At 37.9% G+C, this 16,529-nt stretch overlaps 1 protein-coding gene across 6 annotated transcripts in view; it reads left to right on the top strand.

Annotated features, from left to right (window-relative positions):
• Positions 1-16,529, top strand: part of BCAS3 (BCAS3 microtubule associated cell migration factor) — a 370,477-nt gene that overhangs the window by 86,812 nt on the left and 267,136 nt on the right. For all 6 annotated transcript variants that reach the window (XM_064467926.1, XM_064467925.1, XM_064467929.1 and 3 more), the window contains one exon: positions 762-855. In XM_064467926.1, coding sequence (XP_064323996.1) covers positions 762-855 — 94 coding nt within the window. The remainder of the gene's footprint in view (positions 1-761; positions 856-16,529) is intronic.

Here is a 16,529-nt window from a genome sequence, read left to right as displayed (position 1 = left end):
GGTCTGTTTTCCCACTCGTTGCCATGTATACTTTGAATCCTCCCAAACAAACCACTGATTTATGTAATGGTTAAATATCCCCTTTTCTTTGAAACACTCTATGCTACCTCTTCTTTTTCTTTCTTTTATGTGTTTTTTGTAATTGCTTGGAGAAAATCATGTGTTGTTTACAGTTGAACTGTGTACACTCTTCAGCGTAATTACACGGATCCTCCTTATGTTCGTCCAACTGCATGCTGCTGCGGAGTCTGGTGGAGTGAGAGCTCCTGCCCGCAGGAGACCTGAATGTGCAGGAGAGCTCCTGTCACAAATCTATCGGTAATAGGTCCTCTCGATCAGAGACGTAGAGAGGTCACAACCCTTGCTTCAGCCAGGAAGGCAATGGAAACCTTAAACATAGCTCCCTGGTGCACTACATACAGACATCTTTTGTAATGTGCTTCTGTGCAGCCATTAATACTTCATGTAGCAAAACGCGGGAATATTTTTCCATTTTGCCTTTTTTGAATAGGATAAATAAATAGGGAATCCAGCTATAAAGTGCATAACCCTTTGTAATTAAGAGTAGGTTATTTGAGTGTGTCTCGACTCTTTATCTGAAAAAATTACAGACGACTGTCTCTTGTTCACGTGCAGTTATATTTCTAATTCATACCACTGTGTATATGTTATAACACTATTCCTGTATCAATATGTTGGTGTTTTCTCTCAGGTGTATTTTTACTTCCTGACCTTCCTTTGCCTCTCTTCTTATCATGCAGGTACTTGTCAGTGAGGACTCGGATAGCGATGGCATTGTGGCCCACTTCCCTGCACATGAAAAGCCTATTTGCTGCATGGCTTTTAACCCTAGTGGTAAGTTATTTTACTCTTTTAATGTGATAGTTGTAAACAAGATGGAGATGGTAAAATATTGTAGGTACGTGTTCCATCACTTTGGAGGAATTGCAAATACCCTTGTGATCCATGCAAGTACCCGCTCACTGCTGCTGAGACTGTTGACCTGCTCTGTTGAGTGTCGAGTGTGTCATGCACTGGTTCATCTGTCTTTTCTGGAAATTTCAAACTTAAGCAACTGTTACACAATGGTAAATGGGAGATGATTCAGTGTACCACTTCGAATGTGGCAGAAGTACTAAGGAACTATTTTCTGTTGAGTGTCCTGCCAGCCAGGATCCAGTTGTTCTGATACGAAGGTATCCGGAGGATCAGCACATGAATTAAACTGTACTTCTCCATAAATATGAAAATAAATTCAATCATTTCACTGGCACTTTTTTTTAAAAGTAACTTACACTGCCATTAAGTGTTTTGATGAAGAGTTTGTGATCCTACCCTCTCTCCTGAGTGAAGTCAACTATAACCGGAGAATCATTTTAAGAAACTCCTCAAAAGTACCTATTCCTCTTCTCCCTCTTTATAAATGAACAATACTGTGGGCGGCAGAGATAGATAGCTACAGATCTTGTCTGTTAATAAATCTTATTAATTTGACAATTAACATGTTTACTACTCTTATCTATAGACAGAAAAAAGGGGGCTGGTTGATGGCAGTAGTAGTCAGGGAAATCAACAGCTTCCACATACCTAAATTAACAGTTTCTAAAATGTAGCAAATGCCATGAAGATCTCGAGGACGAAGTCACATTTCAAAGGATAAAACTAAACGTCCCTTATGTTTTCACTTCTCCTGACCAGCTGCTTTCATTCTGACATCCCGTCTGTTACGTCAGAACTCTTTAATAGCGGTGAGCAGTTCACTGCATTTTCACTGTGAGGTTTTGACATAAAAAAAAGTCTTCTAATGTAGCTGAATTTCTTCTGATACTTTAGAGAGTTTTTTGTGGAACTCTTGTGTGTTTAACTGAGAAGCAACTATGCCAATTCCAAAACAGTAATATTTTTGCTTTTTACTCTGGTAGAAAGAAAATGCCGAGAGTTGAGCAATGCTAATTAAGTGAAATGAATACAGCTGCTTAAATTAGAATGCTTTAAAGATATTAAATGCCTCCTTAAGACAATTTTTATGATTGTATAAATTTAAGAGAAACAGAATGTTTATGCAAAAGCAAATTAACTTGTTATTTTTTAAATTGAAGGATATATTTGCATATTATTGGATTACTTGTATTATAATCAAGTTCTTTTGGTTTGCTCAGGTACTAAAATTACAGTCCTTTGTATATGATATAGCAGGCTGTTACCTTAGATCTAATGGTGCAATACGATACTTAATGACAAAACGCCTATTCTAATTGGTGTTATTTCTGACTGATTGCAAATTATGTATATTTTGAGATGTTTGCAGGAGGGATGAATCACAGCAAGGTATTGAATCATACCACATGTTCTGGGTACAGAGCAATATTAAAACAGTTGAAAACTGTTACCTCAGCTGCCTACAGTATGAAAGCAGTACTTAGCACAGGAGTCTGTATTCTTTATTTAACATCAGAAGGCAGAATTTCGTTTGAAGCCAGTGTTGTAAGTAACATCATCTTAATCCATTACATAGTGGTATATTGCCAATCAATCTGATCTCATTACAAAGCAGAACAAGAGGTGGCTTTTGATACTGCCTTCGTCTGTTGGCTGGCTGTAGTGAAAAACCACTTTTACTCGTCATTTCAAGCAGTGTCTGTGATGCTGCACTAGAACATAGCAACTACAGACTTTTGCTGTAAAGGCAAACAGGGAGCACTGCTCTGTTTTATTCTCAAAGGCTGATCAGGTAGCTTCATTTCATCATGTCTCATCCCAAGGTGCCGTGAGCTCCACAGGTATTCAGGTCTCCAAAAGCTTACAGAACTGTGTTTGAGAAAAATCTAAAACAAAGCCACCGCTGGTGCTGGAAGCCACTGAAGGTTGTCATCTGCAGGGTATATCCATATCTGAAGGATATGGAAGATGGATATATATGATTTTTGTGTAGTAAACCAAGAACAGCGCCACAGCCACTTGAAGCTGTATTTTAAAGGGATCCATTGCCAGTAAGATACTTTTTTGGGGGGGGAGGGGTGGGTTCTGCTGTTAATGTTTTCATGCTGAGCAAGGAGCTTGCTAGGGATAAGCTAATTGTGATAAAACAGCAGAACAGAATTTGCGGGTGTCATTGTGAGAATAGCTCCTGGGAAGGGGTAACATACTGCTTCATTGTAGGATTATCAGAAAACAATCCAATGGGAAGGAAAGAGATTCACTAATGTCAGTAAATGTCAGTAGTACTTTTCCCTAATCTTTCTTTCTGAAACCAAGAAGAAATCCTTTACTGCACTTAGAGTGTCCAAGACATACTGAGTTATTATGGGCCTGATTGAAAGTCTGTCGCAAACAATGGCAGGACTCTTGCTCATGGGGAGGGTGTCTCTTTTTTTGTTGGGTTTTTGTTTTGATTTGCTTTGACTTGATTTTGAGGCTTTGGGGGTTCTTTTTTCCTCTCAGCAAGGTAAATAATCTCTGTTTGAGTTCTAAGCTGGGTTAGTTGGCAAGGAGAGCTTGCTGTACGCGCAGCCTTTTACATTGCAAGGCAAAATCATGAAAGAACAAACAGGGATGTCTCCACGTAGCATTTCATTGTGCTGTGTAGACATTTCTGTAGCGACTTTTGCTGGCATTAGATCTACCTTTTGTTTCAATTCAAGGAAAATCTATTGAATTTTTTTCTTTTCCGTTTTTGAGGTATTCGAAGAAAGAAGAAACTTGGCATACAGTTAGCTTTTTTGTATTAGATGTATGGCAACTCTGAAAATCTGGTTGAATAATAAAATAACAAAATCAAAATATAATTTCTGAGCACACTTAGGGGGCACCACAGTTGTTGGTTTGTTTTTTTTTTCTTTTTTTAATGCTGCCTAGCATGTCCCTGTATATAGCTCTTCCAGAGCCTTATGTTAATAAAAGCTTGCTTCTGAGTCAGTTGATTTTAAGGAGTCTGTAAAAGTTTCAGTCTAAGACATACAGCAAATCATGTTTAATGTTAGAAAGAAAGGAAAAAAAAAAAAACCATAAAAGAGAAAAACTGCAGTTCCTAGTAGTTTAGGTTTTCTCTGTGTTTTTTCCTGTGTGCATCGAATTTTAGTTTTCAAAAAGAGTTGTGATGGTTTACTATGGGGAGTGGGTTGCTGGGGTTTTTTCGGGGGGGGAGAGGAAGGGCTGTGTTTGTACTATAGCTGAAAACTTGTGGCCAGGCATCTCATCACAAACCCCCTTAGTCCTATAGAATTTCTAGAAGCCGGGTCCCTGCACATATTGTTACTGCCTCTCTGCTTCACATTTTTCGTTTTAATAGGTAAGATACATAGTAGTTCAATAAAAGTGAAAAAGAACTGGTACTCCTTTGCCATTTGTTGCTGATTGAATCTTTGGGAAACAGACACGAAATGCTAACTTGGTCCTTATTCTAGTGGGAAAACCAAAAATTACAATATGAGCCTCCTTAATCCATTCTCTGTGCCAGTTGTGTCGTCAGCTTTGGTGACAGTGTTTCTTCTGGCCGCTGGGCACGCTTCCTCCATACCGCTCTTGTCCTGGTTTGGGGAGCGTGCTTAATAAATTTGATTACAAGTTTCAAGTTCAGGTGACTTGGCCCTGTTACTTGTTTTAAATGCTAGAATATAAGTATTTCCTGTATCCTTTTCTTCCATAGAAAATGGACAGGGTTTTTGTATACATTCTATTGTATGTCAAAATAATGATTTATTTATCTACTGCTATGTGTGCCAGTGACTTTTGTGACTTACGTGAAGGTAAGGTCCCTCTCCTGAAGCACTCTTGTTTGGATTCTTAGACATCCTTCCGATACTGGATAAATTAAATAAATGTCATAATTTAGCATTGCCAACTGCTGTGGAAGAGATGCTGTATATTAACAGGGAAAAGGGATCTGATTTTTGCCATATATTTGCTTAATAAGTAGTGTGTACACATGGTATTTATTTCTTACCACAACCCCTTCCCGTGAAGTGGCGCTTGCACCACAGTGTGTGGCGAGGATGCTGGCATGTAAGAGGAAGGAGCTGTGGGGCCTCGCTGCAGGTGATGACCAGAGATGGGCTCCTGCCAGCAGAGTAATTCATGGCAGCTTGGAGATGGCCAACAAAGTGGATGAATTTTGCAGGGAGCTGCGGCTGATAGACCCTAGGCTGGGCGCTGCAGACACGCCGAGTCTGCGGAACGGCAATCACCGCGTGTCTTTTGATTATAGCACTGCTTTGTAGTTGATTGGGCAAATAACAATATTTCCTCACCTGATCGAGAAGGATCCACGACTAAGAAGAAAGCCCCACCTCGTAGGCATACACAAAGCCATTGCAAGGGAAATGAGCTGCGTTCTGAGAATGTTTCGTTCGTTTTTGAACACCCATCGGGTCGTCTGGGCAGAGCAGCTGCTGCAGACGGAGTTAAGAGCACCACGTCCACTCTCATTTCTGAACAAAGGAAGGCAGCTTCCAACTTTTAGGAAGACTTTAAGCCTTTTATTAAAACCTTCCAAGATGAGAATAAATAATACAGGGAAGTGAAGTGATATTAATAGACTGGGGACTTTATTAATGTACCTCTGGCATGTATATTGATGTAGTGGAAACAAGAGGCTTATACGTACAAAGAGACTCTAAGAACAGTTACTTTAATTCACTTATTAAATGAAAATCACATCAAGCTTTTGTGTGGATGCTTTTACTTAGTATTAACATTGGCTCGATTTATTTTAGCTTGAATATTCAGTTTTGAATTAATTGAAGGCCAACTAACTGTGGACAGAGTATCCAGACAAAAATTTAGTGCTGTTTACTAATTCATATTAGGTAACTTAGATTAATTTTTCAGACTGCATCTGTATAGGTACGCTTCCAAACCCACGCATCTTATTTTTCCTGGTTTTATATACAAAAAAATATAATATATATATTTTAAAATATATTTTTTTAAATTTCATTTTTTTAAAGAAAATATTGATACCTTTAGATTGGCCCCTGTCTTTATGGGATTGCAGCCAATACACCTTGGCCACACAGAAATAATCTGGCATGTTGTTAGTGGAACTGAGTTGCAGATAATGTCACCTGCATGACTTCTTTTTTTTTGATGAACATACATTCTCTGTTCCTGTGGTTTACAGGACAACATGGCCTTCCACCATTTCTTGGAATGGTGATTTGGCCTTTTCCATGCTATAAATGCAAGATATTTAGAAATGTCAGTTAAGTACAACCAGTAACAATTGTACATCCGGTAACCATTTTCTGCTATGTAACGTAAAGCAGCCGTATTGACACTAAGGTCTGTATTTATTATGGTTGAATTTTTCCCATAATTAAAATGTAGCGAGGGTAAAAAAATTTTGGTAGCTATTTTCTTGGTTATTAAGATGTTCTTCTGTCAATGCAACGTTATGCAAGAATTTGTCATTAGGAGGATTTAAATTTTTAGATATGTAGAATATTTAAATATATATTCACATCTATTTTTATATCTATTTATATAATTAAAACCCCACGTACAAACCGTTTGCAGAATGTCATAGTCGTCATAGTATTACAGAAGAACGCTGTCTGCCTCATAATGTAAATCGACAAGAGCTTCTTATGTAAACTCTGGATGAAGGTGCCCTGGACTAAATTTTGGAAGTTCACGAAAGGAAGGAATACACCATAGGGGGTTACTTAAATTAAGATGTTTACAGAAAAGCCTCCAAGCTTTTAACGTGTCGATGATAGCCTGCCAGGAATTGTAAGTGTACGCAGGGTCTGAAATGGGGAGAGGAAATGGGGAGAGGGAAGGGCAAGGATTAAATGTTACCAATTAGAATCAGTTGCTCAATGGTAAACTGGATTAGTCTAAACTAGAGAGTGTCTAGACTGGAGACTGAAGGAACCATGCAAACATCCTTGTTTTTCATTAAGTTGTATTAGACGCTGTGATTTAGAAAGGAGGAAAAAACCTCACCAATTCTGATGTCAGCCGTAGTCCATTAAAACTAATTCACTTTGTTCCCTCTCCCATCGTAGACGTAGAGATGATTGCTAGTCGCTGTTGTTAAAGTCAATAAATACACTGGGCTGCATAGACCTCTGGCATGATCCGTTATGGAAATTTCTGTATATGGCTTCATTCAAATGTTTTGGTTTATTGCTGTTCCTTTTAATATTGGTCTGAAGTATTCACTGTTTTTCTTTCATGTAAGGTCTTGGGACTTAGGCAAAGTTGTGGATGCAAATATCCAGCACCGAGATGGTACTGAGAATTAAGACTTCAGTGTGATTTGGGAGGCATTAAGTCTGCTTCCTCTCTTTGGTTTTTTGTTCGCTCCTTTTTTAAGACATTTCGATATTAAGCCGTAACGGTGTATGTTATTTGGAAGTTGCGTTTCCACATGTTTAAAAGAAATGTTTATTGATTTTTATATTTTCATTCTTAAAAAGAAGACATGCCCCCCATGCAGAAAGGAAACAAAATGTTTGGTTTTGGAGGGCTGTGAGGTGGTTTTTCTTATCTTTCCACATGTCAAACCTGAAAACTGAGAAGGGGAGGATCATTACCTATTTCAAAAATACACCAGTGTGCCTTCTTCCCCCCCCCCCAAAAAAAAAAAAAAATTACCTGTATTTCCCTCCATACTCAAGGAATATATTCCCAAATAAATTGGAAAGTCTGGTTTTCTTACTGTCCTAATTTTTAATCATGTGATTCTTTATTTTAATCTACAATTTTAAAAGTATGTGACCTCTCTTTCCCTTTTCTAATAGATTTATTTCAAGTATGTTCAGCTTCCTGATTCTCTACTTAATTAGTATTTGTAATGCTGTGCATTCTGGAAAAGTATTTTCATTGATTGTTATAAAGACATATTAAAGAAATCATACTTTCATTTTTATATATGAGTAAGTTTTGGGAAGTCTGTAGAATAGCATAAGCTTCATGTTTCACTCCTCTCTATCTAGTTCTTTTGTGTGATTTTTGTAACACATAGTTTCTAAAACATTAATCATCTGGTCACTGAACATATTTAAATGAGCTCTGGACTGACACACGTACAAACACGTATTATACATACACAAAAAAATTTCTGTTCCTCGTGTGTGTGAGGAAGATTATGGAAAAAATATACAAATGCTCTCCATTGCTAGTACGTGTTCTAATGAGAAACCACCAGCAAATAGTTAGCCATTGTTTGCAGGCTGCATCTCAAAGGAAAAGTTAAAAATACAGTAAAATTTACATGACGGAATAACACTGCAAAATGAACTCAAAAGAAAATACTGCTTGGCTGACTAGCTGGCATGCAAGCTGTGGTGTATGGCTTCTATTCATAGAAGTGAAATTAAAGGATGCAGTTAAACACAGTTGTGAAACGTCCAGTCCAACAGCTGCATTTAGTTTGTTTTTCAATTTCTCATTGCCTTTCTTGTTTATTAGCTGTGACTCTGAGGTCAGAATTAAAACAAATATTTTAATGGCAGCATTTATGATGTTGGCAGGGAGCGCTACGGCTTAGTCCCGCGAGTTGGACGAGGCTCGATATGGGTGGTGTGAGGTAGTCCCTTCAGACTTGAAGCGGAGTCACGATCGGTGAGACTTTTCAAAGTATGATGTCGGTAAATCGCACAGCTGATAAGCATCCTGGGGTCTGCCTTTTAGTTCTTTGAGCAAACTGGACATGCTTAAAGGATCTGAGTTTTAGGAGGCCAGAAGGGAGGATCCTTGTGTAGATTTTTAGCATGTTAAAAACTAACAGAATTCCTCTCTTCGTTCTGACGGATCTAAGGTATAAAGGCCTTTATGAACTGTGATAATTAAAACCAACTTGTGTGTAAATTACACACATCTATTCATACTATAGAAATTGTTACACGTGCTTTTAAGAGTAATTTTAGAGTCTATGGGGCTGTAGTTTTATTTTAGTAAATTGTCTTTACTTCACCACATTTAAAAGCAAATTATAGATGTTTTATTTGTGCTAAAGCTGAATATTAGTTGCTAAACACGTTGCTGTCCACACTTGTGCAAGTTCTGTACAGCCATAGATAATACAGTAAAAATAGAATCCATAAGGAAGGAAATAAGATCAGTGTCTCAGAAATCAGTTCCAGACAGATAGGTTTTTACCTTATATTTACCATTTCTCATAGCCAAATTTCATGATAAACTGTAAGTTTCCCCTCCACCCTCTAGGAAAACAGAAAATTTTATAGACACGCCAGGCTTAATTAAGTTTTATAAAAAGTGAAGCCAAAAGTCTCTCTTTTTTTTTTTATTCTAACTTTTTATTTAAATGTGGAATGTGTGATTTTTTTAATATGTAGATGTTTCTTACTAATATTTCAAAGAGGGTAAAGAGTAAATTCTTTGGATTTTGAAAGTTACGTAGATGAAGGGTTTAATACAGATTACACAGTGATAGAAGTTACAGAATTTCTTTCCACCTTCCTCCCAGTACTGAGGCTGTAAATGATGCTGGGCTGTTAAATGTGACGGGAAACAGTTGGTTCAGCCTTTGAATCTAGACCAGCTGCTCATCTTGCTACAGCAACTGTTATCAACAGGCCTGGAAATAACCGACCCCCCTGTGTTTTAATTCTGATTGTACCTTTATTATTTTTTAAGGCAAAAATACATTGCCTACAGTAGTATCTTTTGTCTGCAAAATGTGGCTCATGTGGGACAGAATTTTTGAGAAGATTAGCTGAAAAAGGAACTTCTCAGTATTTGGAGTCAGTGTTGTAGCTGACACACGGATTCTGTTTATTTGGTATGGTTTAGGGTCATAAAATTGGGATTTTCTAGGATTTATAGAAATATGAAGCACAAAGATGAATATTCTTTTTTAGGTTAACTTGAGTTATTGATTGGACTAGATTTGACACCACAAATAAATGTGCGTTTTACCCGAAGGCTGCCTTTTCCTAGAGGTACTGAAAGAGAAAAGGAAGTTGAATTGTGTATCAAGGCTTAACTAATAAATCGCAATTTTTACTTTCCATGTTTGAGGTTTAAATTCTAATAAAACCAGTAAAGTTATTGATATGATTAAGTTTTTAAATGGAAATAATGTAGTTTGCGTATTTGTAAAGCTTTTGTTTGCTGCCTAAGGAAGTGCCTTCTAGTTACGGATATTTTTGTCACTGATACCTAGATGTTCTCCACGCTAAAGTTTTTAGCTAAAAAATGTGTGATCAAACTTAGCCGGTTTCTTTTCTTTTCATGTCTAGAAGAATATTTTATAATCAATTGTAGGGATTCCAATTAAAAACAAAATTTACTGTATGTCAAAATTATTGATCATTGCACAGGTTAATTGTGTTTTGGGTAGGCCTTTTGTATGATATATGGATGATAGCTGTGGTTTACAGGTTAAATTTTAGATGGTTGGTGACAGTTTTAATGAACGCTTTAAAGTCATATTCATTTTATTGTCTCTAACATAATTTCATTCTGTGCAATTCACTAGTTAATGGATAGTCTGTTCATTTATCTAGTGCATGGGTCAATAAGTTTCCTTCTCCTCTCCCTGTAAAGGGGAGGAAGGGCCAGATCCTCTCTTGCTTGCAGAAGACGGTATGTTTTAGATCGTTTGCTCTCCCTGCCACGCACGTTGTGGGATCACAGTTCTAACAGCAGTCCCACAAATGAAGGGTGCTGCAGGAATGCACGCAGGCAGCGGGTGCTGTTTGTGCTGTATGTGTATGTGCTGCCTTCCCTCCCAGCCAGCGCTGCCTTGCTTCTTTTTGCTTCTTTTTGCTTCTTTTTGCTTCTTTTTGCTTCTTTTTGCTTCTTTTTGCTTCTTTTTGCTTCTTTTTGCTTCTTTTTGCTTCTTTTTGCTTCTTTTTGCTTCTTTTTGCTTCTTTTTGCTTCTTTTTGCTTCTTTTTGCTTCTTTTTGCTTCTTTTTTTTTTTAACAATACCAGCTTCATAAGGCAGAAGGGAAGTTACAGCCTACTTGTATTTTACGCTGGGCTGTGCCTTGGCATATGCTGCAAAAGGAGAAATTAATATGAAAATTTGGTAGAAAATGCCATTTGTTGCCTGGTGCGGTTAATGTGTACGTTTTAGTGGCATAATTTGTCTCAGTCAGGATTGTGGTGGAGTCAGTGGCGGAAAGGCAAGAAGAGAATGTGCTGTATAAAACTGCGAAATCTCCACGCCTTCTGGCTGCTGGATTGATGCAGCAGTTCTGTAAGTGGGTGTTAGGGTGAATAACCTCGGTGTCTGAAGTAAAATCCCCCACCTCCAGTTGAACTCTGGTAACATTTTTCCAGGCAGCATGCTGTGTTTCTGCCAGGTTGCTGAGATCCTTACTTCTCAGCCCTTATAGAAATTTGAGACAGCTAATTTTTGTTCTTAAAGCTGGCATCGTTCCTTACGTACATTTAGAGGGATGCCAGCTATCCACTGTGGTGACTGATCACATGGCTATATTTCCTTTGATTTATGTATTCTTCTGTGCCATTGAATTGGGATAGCCTTACACAAGGAAAGAACGACTTCTGGCTTATCCTGAGAAGCAGAACCAGGCTATCCTTTGCTGACGATAAAGTGTATAAATCAGACCTTCACAGGACTAACATACTTATCTGTGGTTTTTAACCTTTGCGCAGAAGAGTACTTTGCAAGCTTCATACTGATTACTGTCATGGTCTTTGGTCTTAAGGATGCATATGTGTGAATAAGTGAAATGTGAAAACATATATGTGTGTCATTTTCACAATTTATAGGTAAAGCAAGGCAGAGGGAAATTGGCTCTAAATTCTAGATATGTCCACTAAATCTGAGAGTCTCGATATTCAAATATCGAGTTTGATTTGGGAAGATGCTAGGATATCTATTACTGTTCTGTCCATCTTTGATGCGAACTGCAGTACTCTTCTTCCTCTGTAGTTCCACTTTCACGGAAGCCGCAAGCTGTGCCGACGAATGCAGTGAATGATTTCAGAGGTTAGGCTGAGCTACTGAGACTGGCAGAATGGGAAATTGTGCTTAGGTCTTAACGCCGCCTTCGCCTGTGATGACTGGTGAAATCTGAACAGGTCATAGCCTGTTCCATAGGGGCTTTCTAAGGTCTGTCCTGCCAGGGTTTTCAGAGGAGGTAGTCCAGGCGCTACAGGCACGGTGGTTATAGCAGGCTGCTGTTGAGTTGCGTGTGCCATCTCCCCTCACTCGTATGGTGCATTTGGCACAGCCTTTGACATGAATTCCTTCAAAAAGTCATAGTTGCATAGTAACTGTAATAGTACAAGCCAGTAACTTATTACTTGACTGCAGGGACCTCCCAGTTTCAGATTTTCGCTTTTGCTGTTGATCTGGGACTAGCCCACTTGGACTTGCCTGTAGCATTGGACACTGCTGATGAGCAGCGGAGCTTTCATTTCTTTGCTTTTGTTCCTCGTTGCTGGGAGCATACATGTAAATGTGTCTATGACTGGTATTTGTTTTGGGAATCTGGTTAAAAGTAGAAGCTTGCGCATCAATTTGAGCTTTGTTTAATTCTTAATCATTCATTACTATTACTCTAAGGTTTGTGCCTTGTTTCTCAGTTAGGCTGGGGAGGGAAGGCTTCATTGCCAAGAACTATATCTACAAAAAATCCAGTAGGTGGCTGTGGGTAGCCAGGAAAGATGAGAATTATCCTGTATTTGAATTTTTCTAGAGGTTGCGCTTCAACTGCCAATTTGTTAAGGCAAGTAACTAGACTTAACAGCCTCTGAAAAGGACATTTTGTTACAAGCTTAGTGGTGGTCTTAGATGTATTCATAGAAGTGTTTGCCAGCTACAGGATTCCGTCATTTCTTCTTACCATTTGAAAGGGAGTAAAAGATGCAGTATTTTTCTGTACAAGCCCTTAAAAACAAACTGGAAATACTATAATTAAGTAAAATGTTACTGTAGCTGCAGCTACATACACCTTCAGTTTGGCAGTAGCACCAACTTTTAAATTGGTGGGATGGGGGCGATACATTCTAATATACATAAGCAATATGTATTACAGACATATGTCGCGCAGAAAAGTGTAAATTCATACAGCTACCTCGCAAGTTCAGAAGGGGATGTGTTCTTGGACCGAGATAGCTCCTGCATAAGACAGGAAAGATACAGGCTGTGAGACTTGATGCTTGCAGAGTTAAGGGCAAGGTGGTCAGAAAGATTCCAGAGTGGTTTAGAGAGGAAGAAAGGAGTTCTCAGTGAACAAGAAGTGCAGACTTTTCAAGCTGTGGTAGTTGACTGAATGAATAGTGGCATAATTCCAGCAGCATGAGAGAGGGGCTAGGAAAGAAGTTCGCAAACAGTATAGAAAACAAAGAGCAGAAATCAAAGCTCTGGGTACAATTTCAAACCCGTTGCTTAGAAGAGGACAGGTTAAAAAGAAGGGTGGGTTGAAAATGAACTGTAAGAACTTCAAACTTGTAACGTTAGGGACTGAAAGCTAATCGTAGGAAAGCTGAAGGACTGAGAAGCTGGTGCTCCCTCAAGGTCACGCAGTAACTGGGTGCCAGAGAAGAATATTACACAGAATCCCTGATTCTTAATCCATTGCTGAATCCAGTAAATGACATGTCAAATTCAGTTCATTTTTGTACTTTGATTTTTGTTGTTGTTTAATTATGGTAATTTTAATGTAAGAGAAACTTTTCAAATAAGGTACTCAATTAGTAAATGCCTAAAGAGTGCTGCTGTTTTATAAATACCTTGGGTTTTTTTTTCTTTTAAATGTGGTAAATAAATTCTCTGCTTTCCAGAAGTGTTAACTCCTGCCAGCTTAGCAGCTGAGAGCTGTGAAGTGCAACACATCTAAAATTTTTAAATAATTACGCTTCCTTGGCTACAAAAGAGCTTTTCCATCCATTAATAATGAGAAAATTAATGTTGGACCAGCAGTAAAACAGATTAAACTGTATACCCCGCTGGATGCCTGACTGCACCTTTAACAGACCTGAAATTCCTCTGATTATTTAAATGTTCTATATTGAAGTGTGATGGTGGCCTTGAGTTAATAGTTAAAGAGGTTTAAATTGGAACGTCTCTGCAGACATTTTTCCCATTGATCAGAGCAAGTGGGCAGAAAAATACCGTATTTGATTGCTGGGAAGCACCGATAGTGCCTCACGGATTCCCAGAATTTTTTTTCTGTTTTTCCTACCTAGGGTGTACAATCAGTCTTTTATTAAACTTGTAGATTAGTTAAGGTTTGGAGTTATCTTTTATGATGGCAAGTGCTCTATAAGCTAATTTATTGCAGCACTGATACGGCTACAACCAGCACCTCGTCTGTGCTTGGACTTTCATAGTGCCTGCAATTTTCCTCTCGTATTTGCAAGGTTAATCCCATTGTGGAACATCACCCTCCTGGATGTGTCATCTGGAGTAATATGAGCTGTAATTATTTAGTGACTAATTAATTATTTGCCTTTTCTCTGTTTATTTTGACTTTTGTTTTTCAACTTGAATTGTCGCCTTTGAAGACAAATGTATCCAAATTGAATTGCAATTACTAAGATTGTGTCTCTACACCATATATGCTGGGCCAGAAGGTGAGAAATAATTCATGATCTATAGCTTCCTAGCATTGCTTTATGGTTGGTTTCTGAAGGAAAAGTGTCAGCAGTGGAATTTTTTTGGCATCAAAAGTGTAAATCTAGTCTTCTTTAACACAAAGAGCACTTTGAATGACTGCAAAATAATTGTCTCCTCATTGTGATTAGCCAGGTTGACATCAATGAGAAAGCCCTCTTCATTAAATAATTTCAATGTACTCTTCTGTACTTCTTAATTCTATTTGTGTACATTCTTGTTTTTGTTTTCTTAAATGCCTCCCTGCAGGAAACTAATTTTCATGTTGTAGAAACATGTTTTCATGTTATACTCATCTAATTCTACTGCATTTCCTAACTGAAGGTAGGAGACTTTAGGATATACTGAGAATTTAGGAAATTCTTGATCATTTAAATTCTCTCTTAAATAACTACTACATTTCAGATAGCTACGATTTAAATAAAAGTATTATTTAAAACTAGTTGTAAATAAAATCCTTCTGTCTGCTGTGCGTTTAACCCTGGAAGCACACTGAACAGGATCTTGAATCTGAGGAGAAATGCATATGAAATGCTGTAATCAGTGCTGTTCAGCATCATGTCATTCGGGTGGAAGAAATGTACTTAAAAGAGGGCCAGTAGGTAATTTGCAGTGCAGCAATTCTGCTATTTTTAAATTTCAGAAAGATATGATTATCAATAGCTTAAATCCATCGCTACTTAACTTTTTAGAAAGCTTCCAAATTCATATTTTTTCTAATCTAAGAGTTTAACCTATTCTCTCCAAAGAAATTTATGCCCAAATCAGGATTAAGGAGTAGTTACTGGTAGAACTTCCCAGCGGGTTTGAATAGAGCCCCTTTCCTCTTTTGAAGATCCGGTGTTTGAGGAGAAGATAGGAAACGTTCCTCTATCATTATCACATTGATGTCTTTGTGCAGTAAGACATTGTACTGCTGGAGGAGTGTGATTAAATCACTGTGCTTCATCACCTACCTTTGCTGCAAACATCTATAAATAATTGATTTCTGTCTATGTACCATTTATAAGCTTTTTTTTCGTTACTGCCAAAATGTCTTGCTTTGATACAAGGCCTTGAGGTGGATGGTCTTAGGCCTCTTCTCTTTTTCAGTATGTCCTGTTTCTGTAATTTTTCTAACAGTTTCAGTAATTTTTGTAGCCTCCTATTCCTCGCCTGTAAGAGAAAGGGAATATTAGGGTCCTAGTTTCCTTAAGCATTAAAAATGTACAATTGTCCTAATCAAATATGATCCGCGGTTGCTTTCTATGCTACTGCGGAAAGTTTCGGTTTATTGAAGGATGGTTCTTTATTCACTTTTTTGTGATCATCTTTTAATAGAAATGTTACATTTTGTTAACAATTGTCAAATTTGCAGGTGAATAAGGTTAATTTCAATACAATGCTGAATATATTGAAGAAGCTTGTGGGCACACTTGTAAACATTGATTTGTTTGGGTATCACTATTGCTGAATGTAGTCTGTTTTGGTACCTGGTAGACTTATAATTAGTTCTAAAATATATTAAAATTAATATACAAGTGGCCATTTAGCACAGCAGGCATTGTTAAACAGTTGTTAACTTCCTTTCAGATTAAAGGTGCACAACTCTACAGAAAGGGTAAAACTATTTCCCATGTTGAAGTTAGTGGCAAAAGCTCCATAGACTTCAGGGGAGTCAGGATTTTACTCTCTCTCTGTAACATTTACCATTTACTTTACTGTTATTCCAATGAAAAGAGAAAAACACAATAATATGTTTCAGCAGCAAAAATGTTTACAGTAATCTCTGGAACTAACAAACCCCCAAACACTAATGTAACGGTAGTGGCTATGGATTCGTATCCCTTTCGGAGGAATTACAGGCAGGGTTACCAGAAAAGGGAGCCTGTTCCCTTTGATCTCTTGCCCTCACTTACTCAGCTGCCCGCAGTGAGCGTCCTTTAGTTGCAGGAGGGGGAAACCCATCCCGATAAAGTTTTAGTATTT

This window comes from Phalacrocorax carbo, chromosome 17 (genome assembly GCF_963921805.1).
Source record: "Phalacrocorax carbo chromosome 17, bPhaCar2.1, whole genome shotgun sequence".
Classification (NCBI taxonomy): domain Eukaryota; kingdom Metazoa; phylum Chordata; class Aves; order Suliformes; family Phalacrocoracidae; genus Phalacrocorax; species Phalacrocorax carbo.
This window is presented reverse-complemented; position numbering and strand designations above follow the sequence as displayed.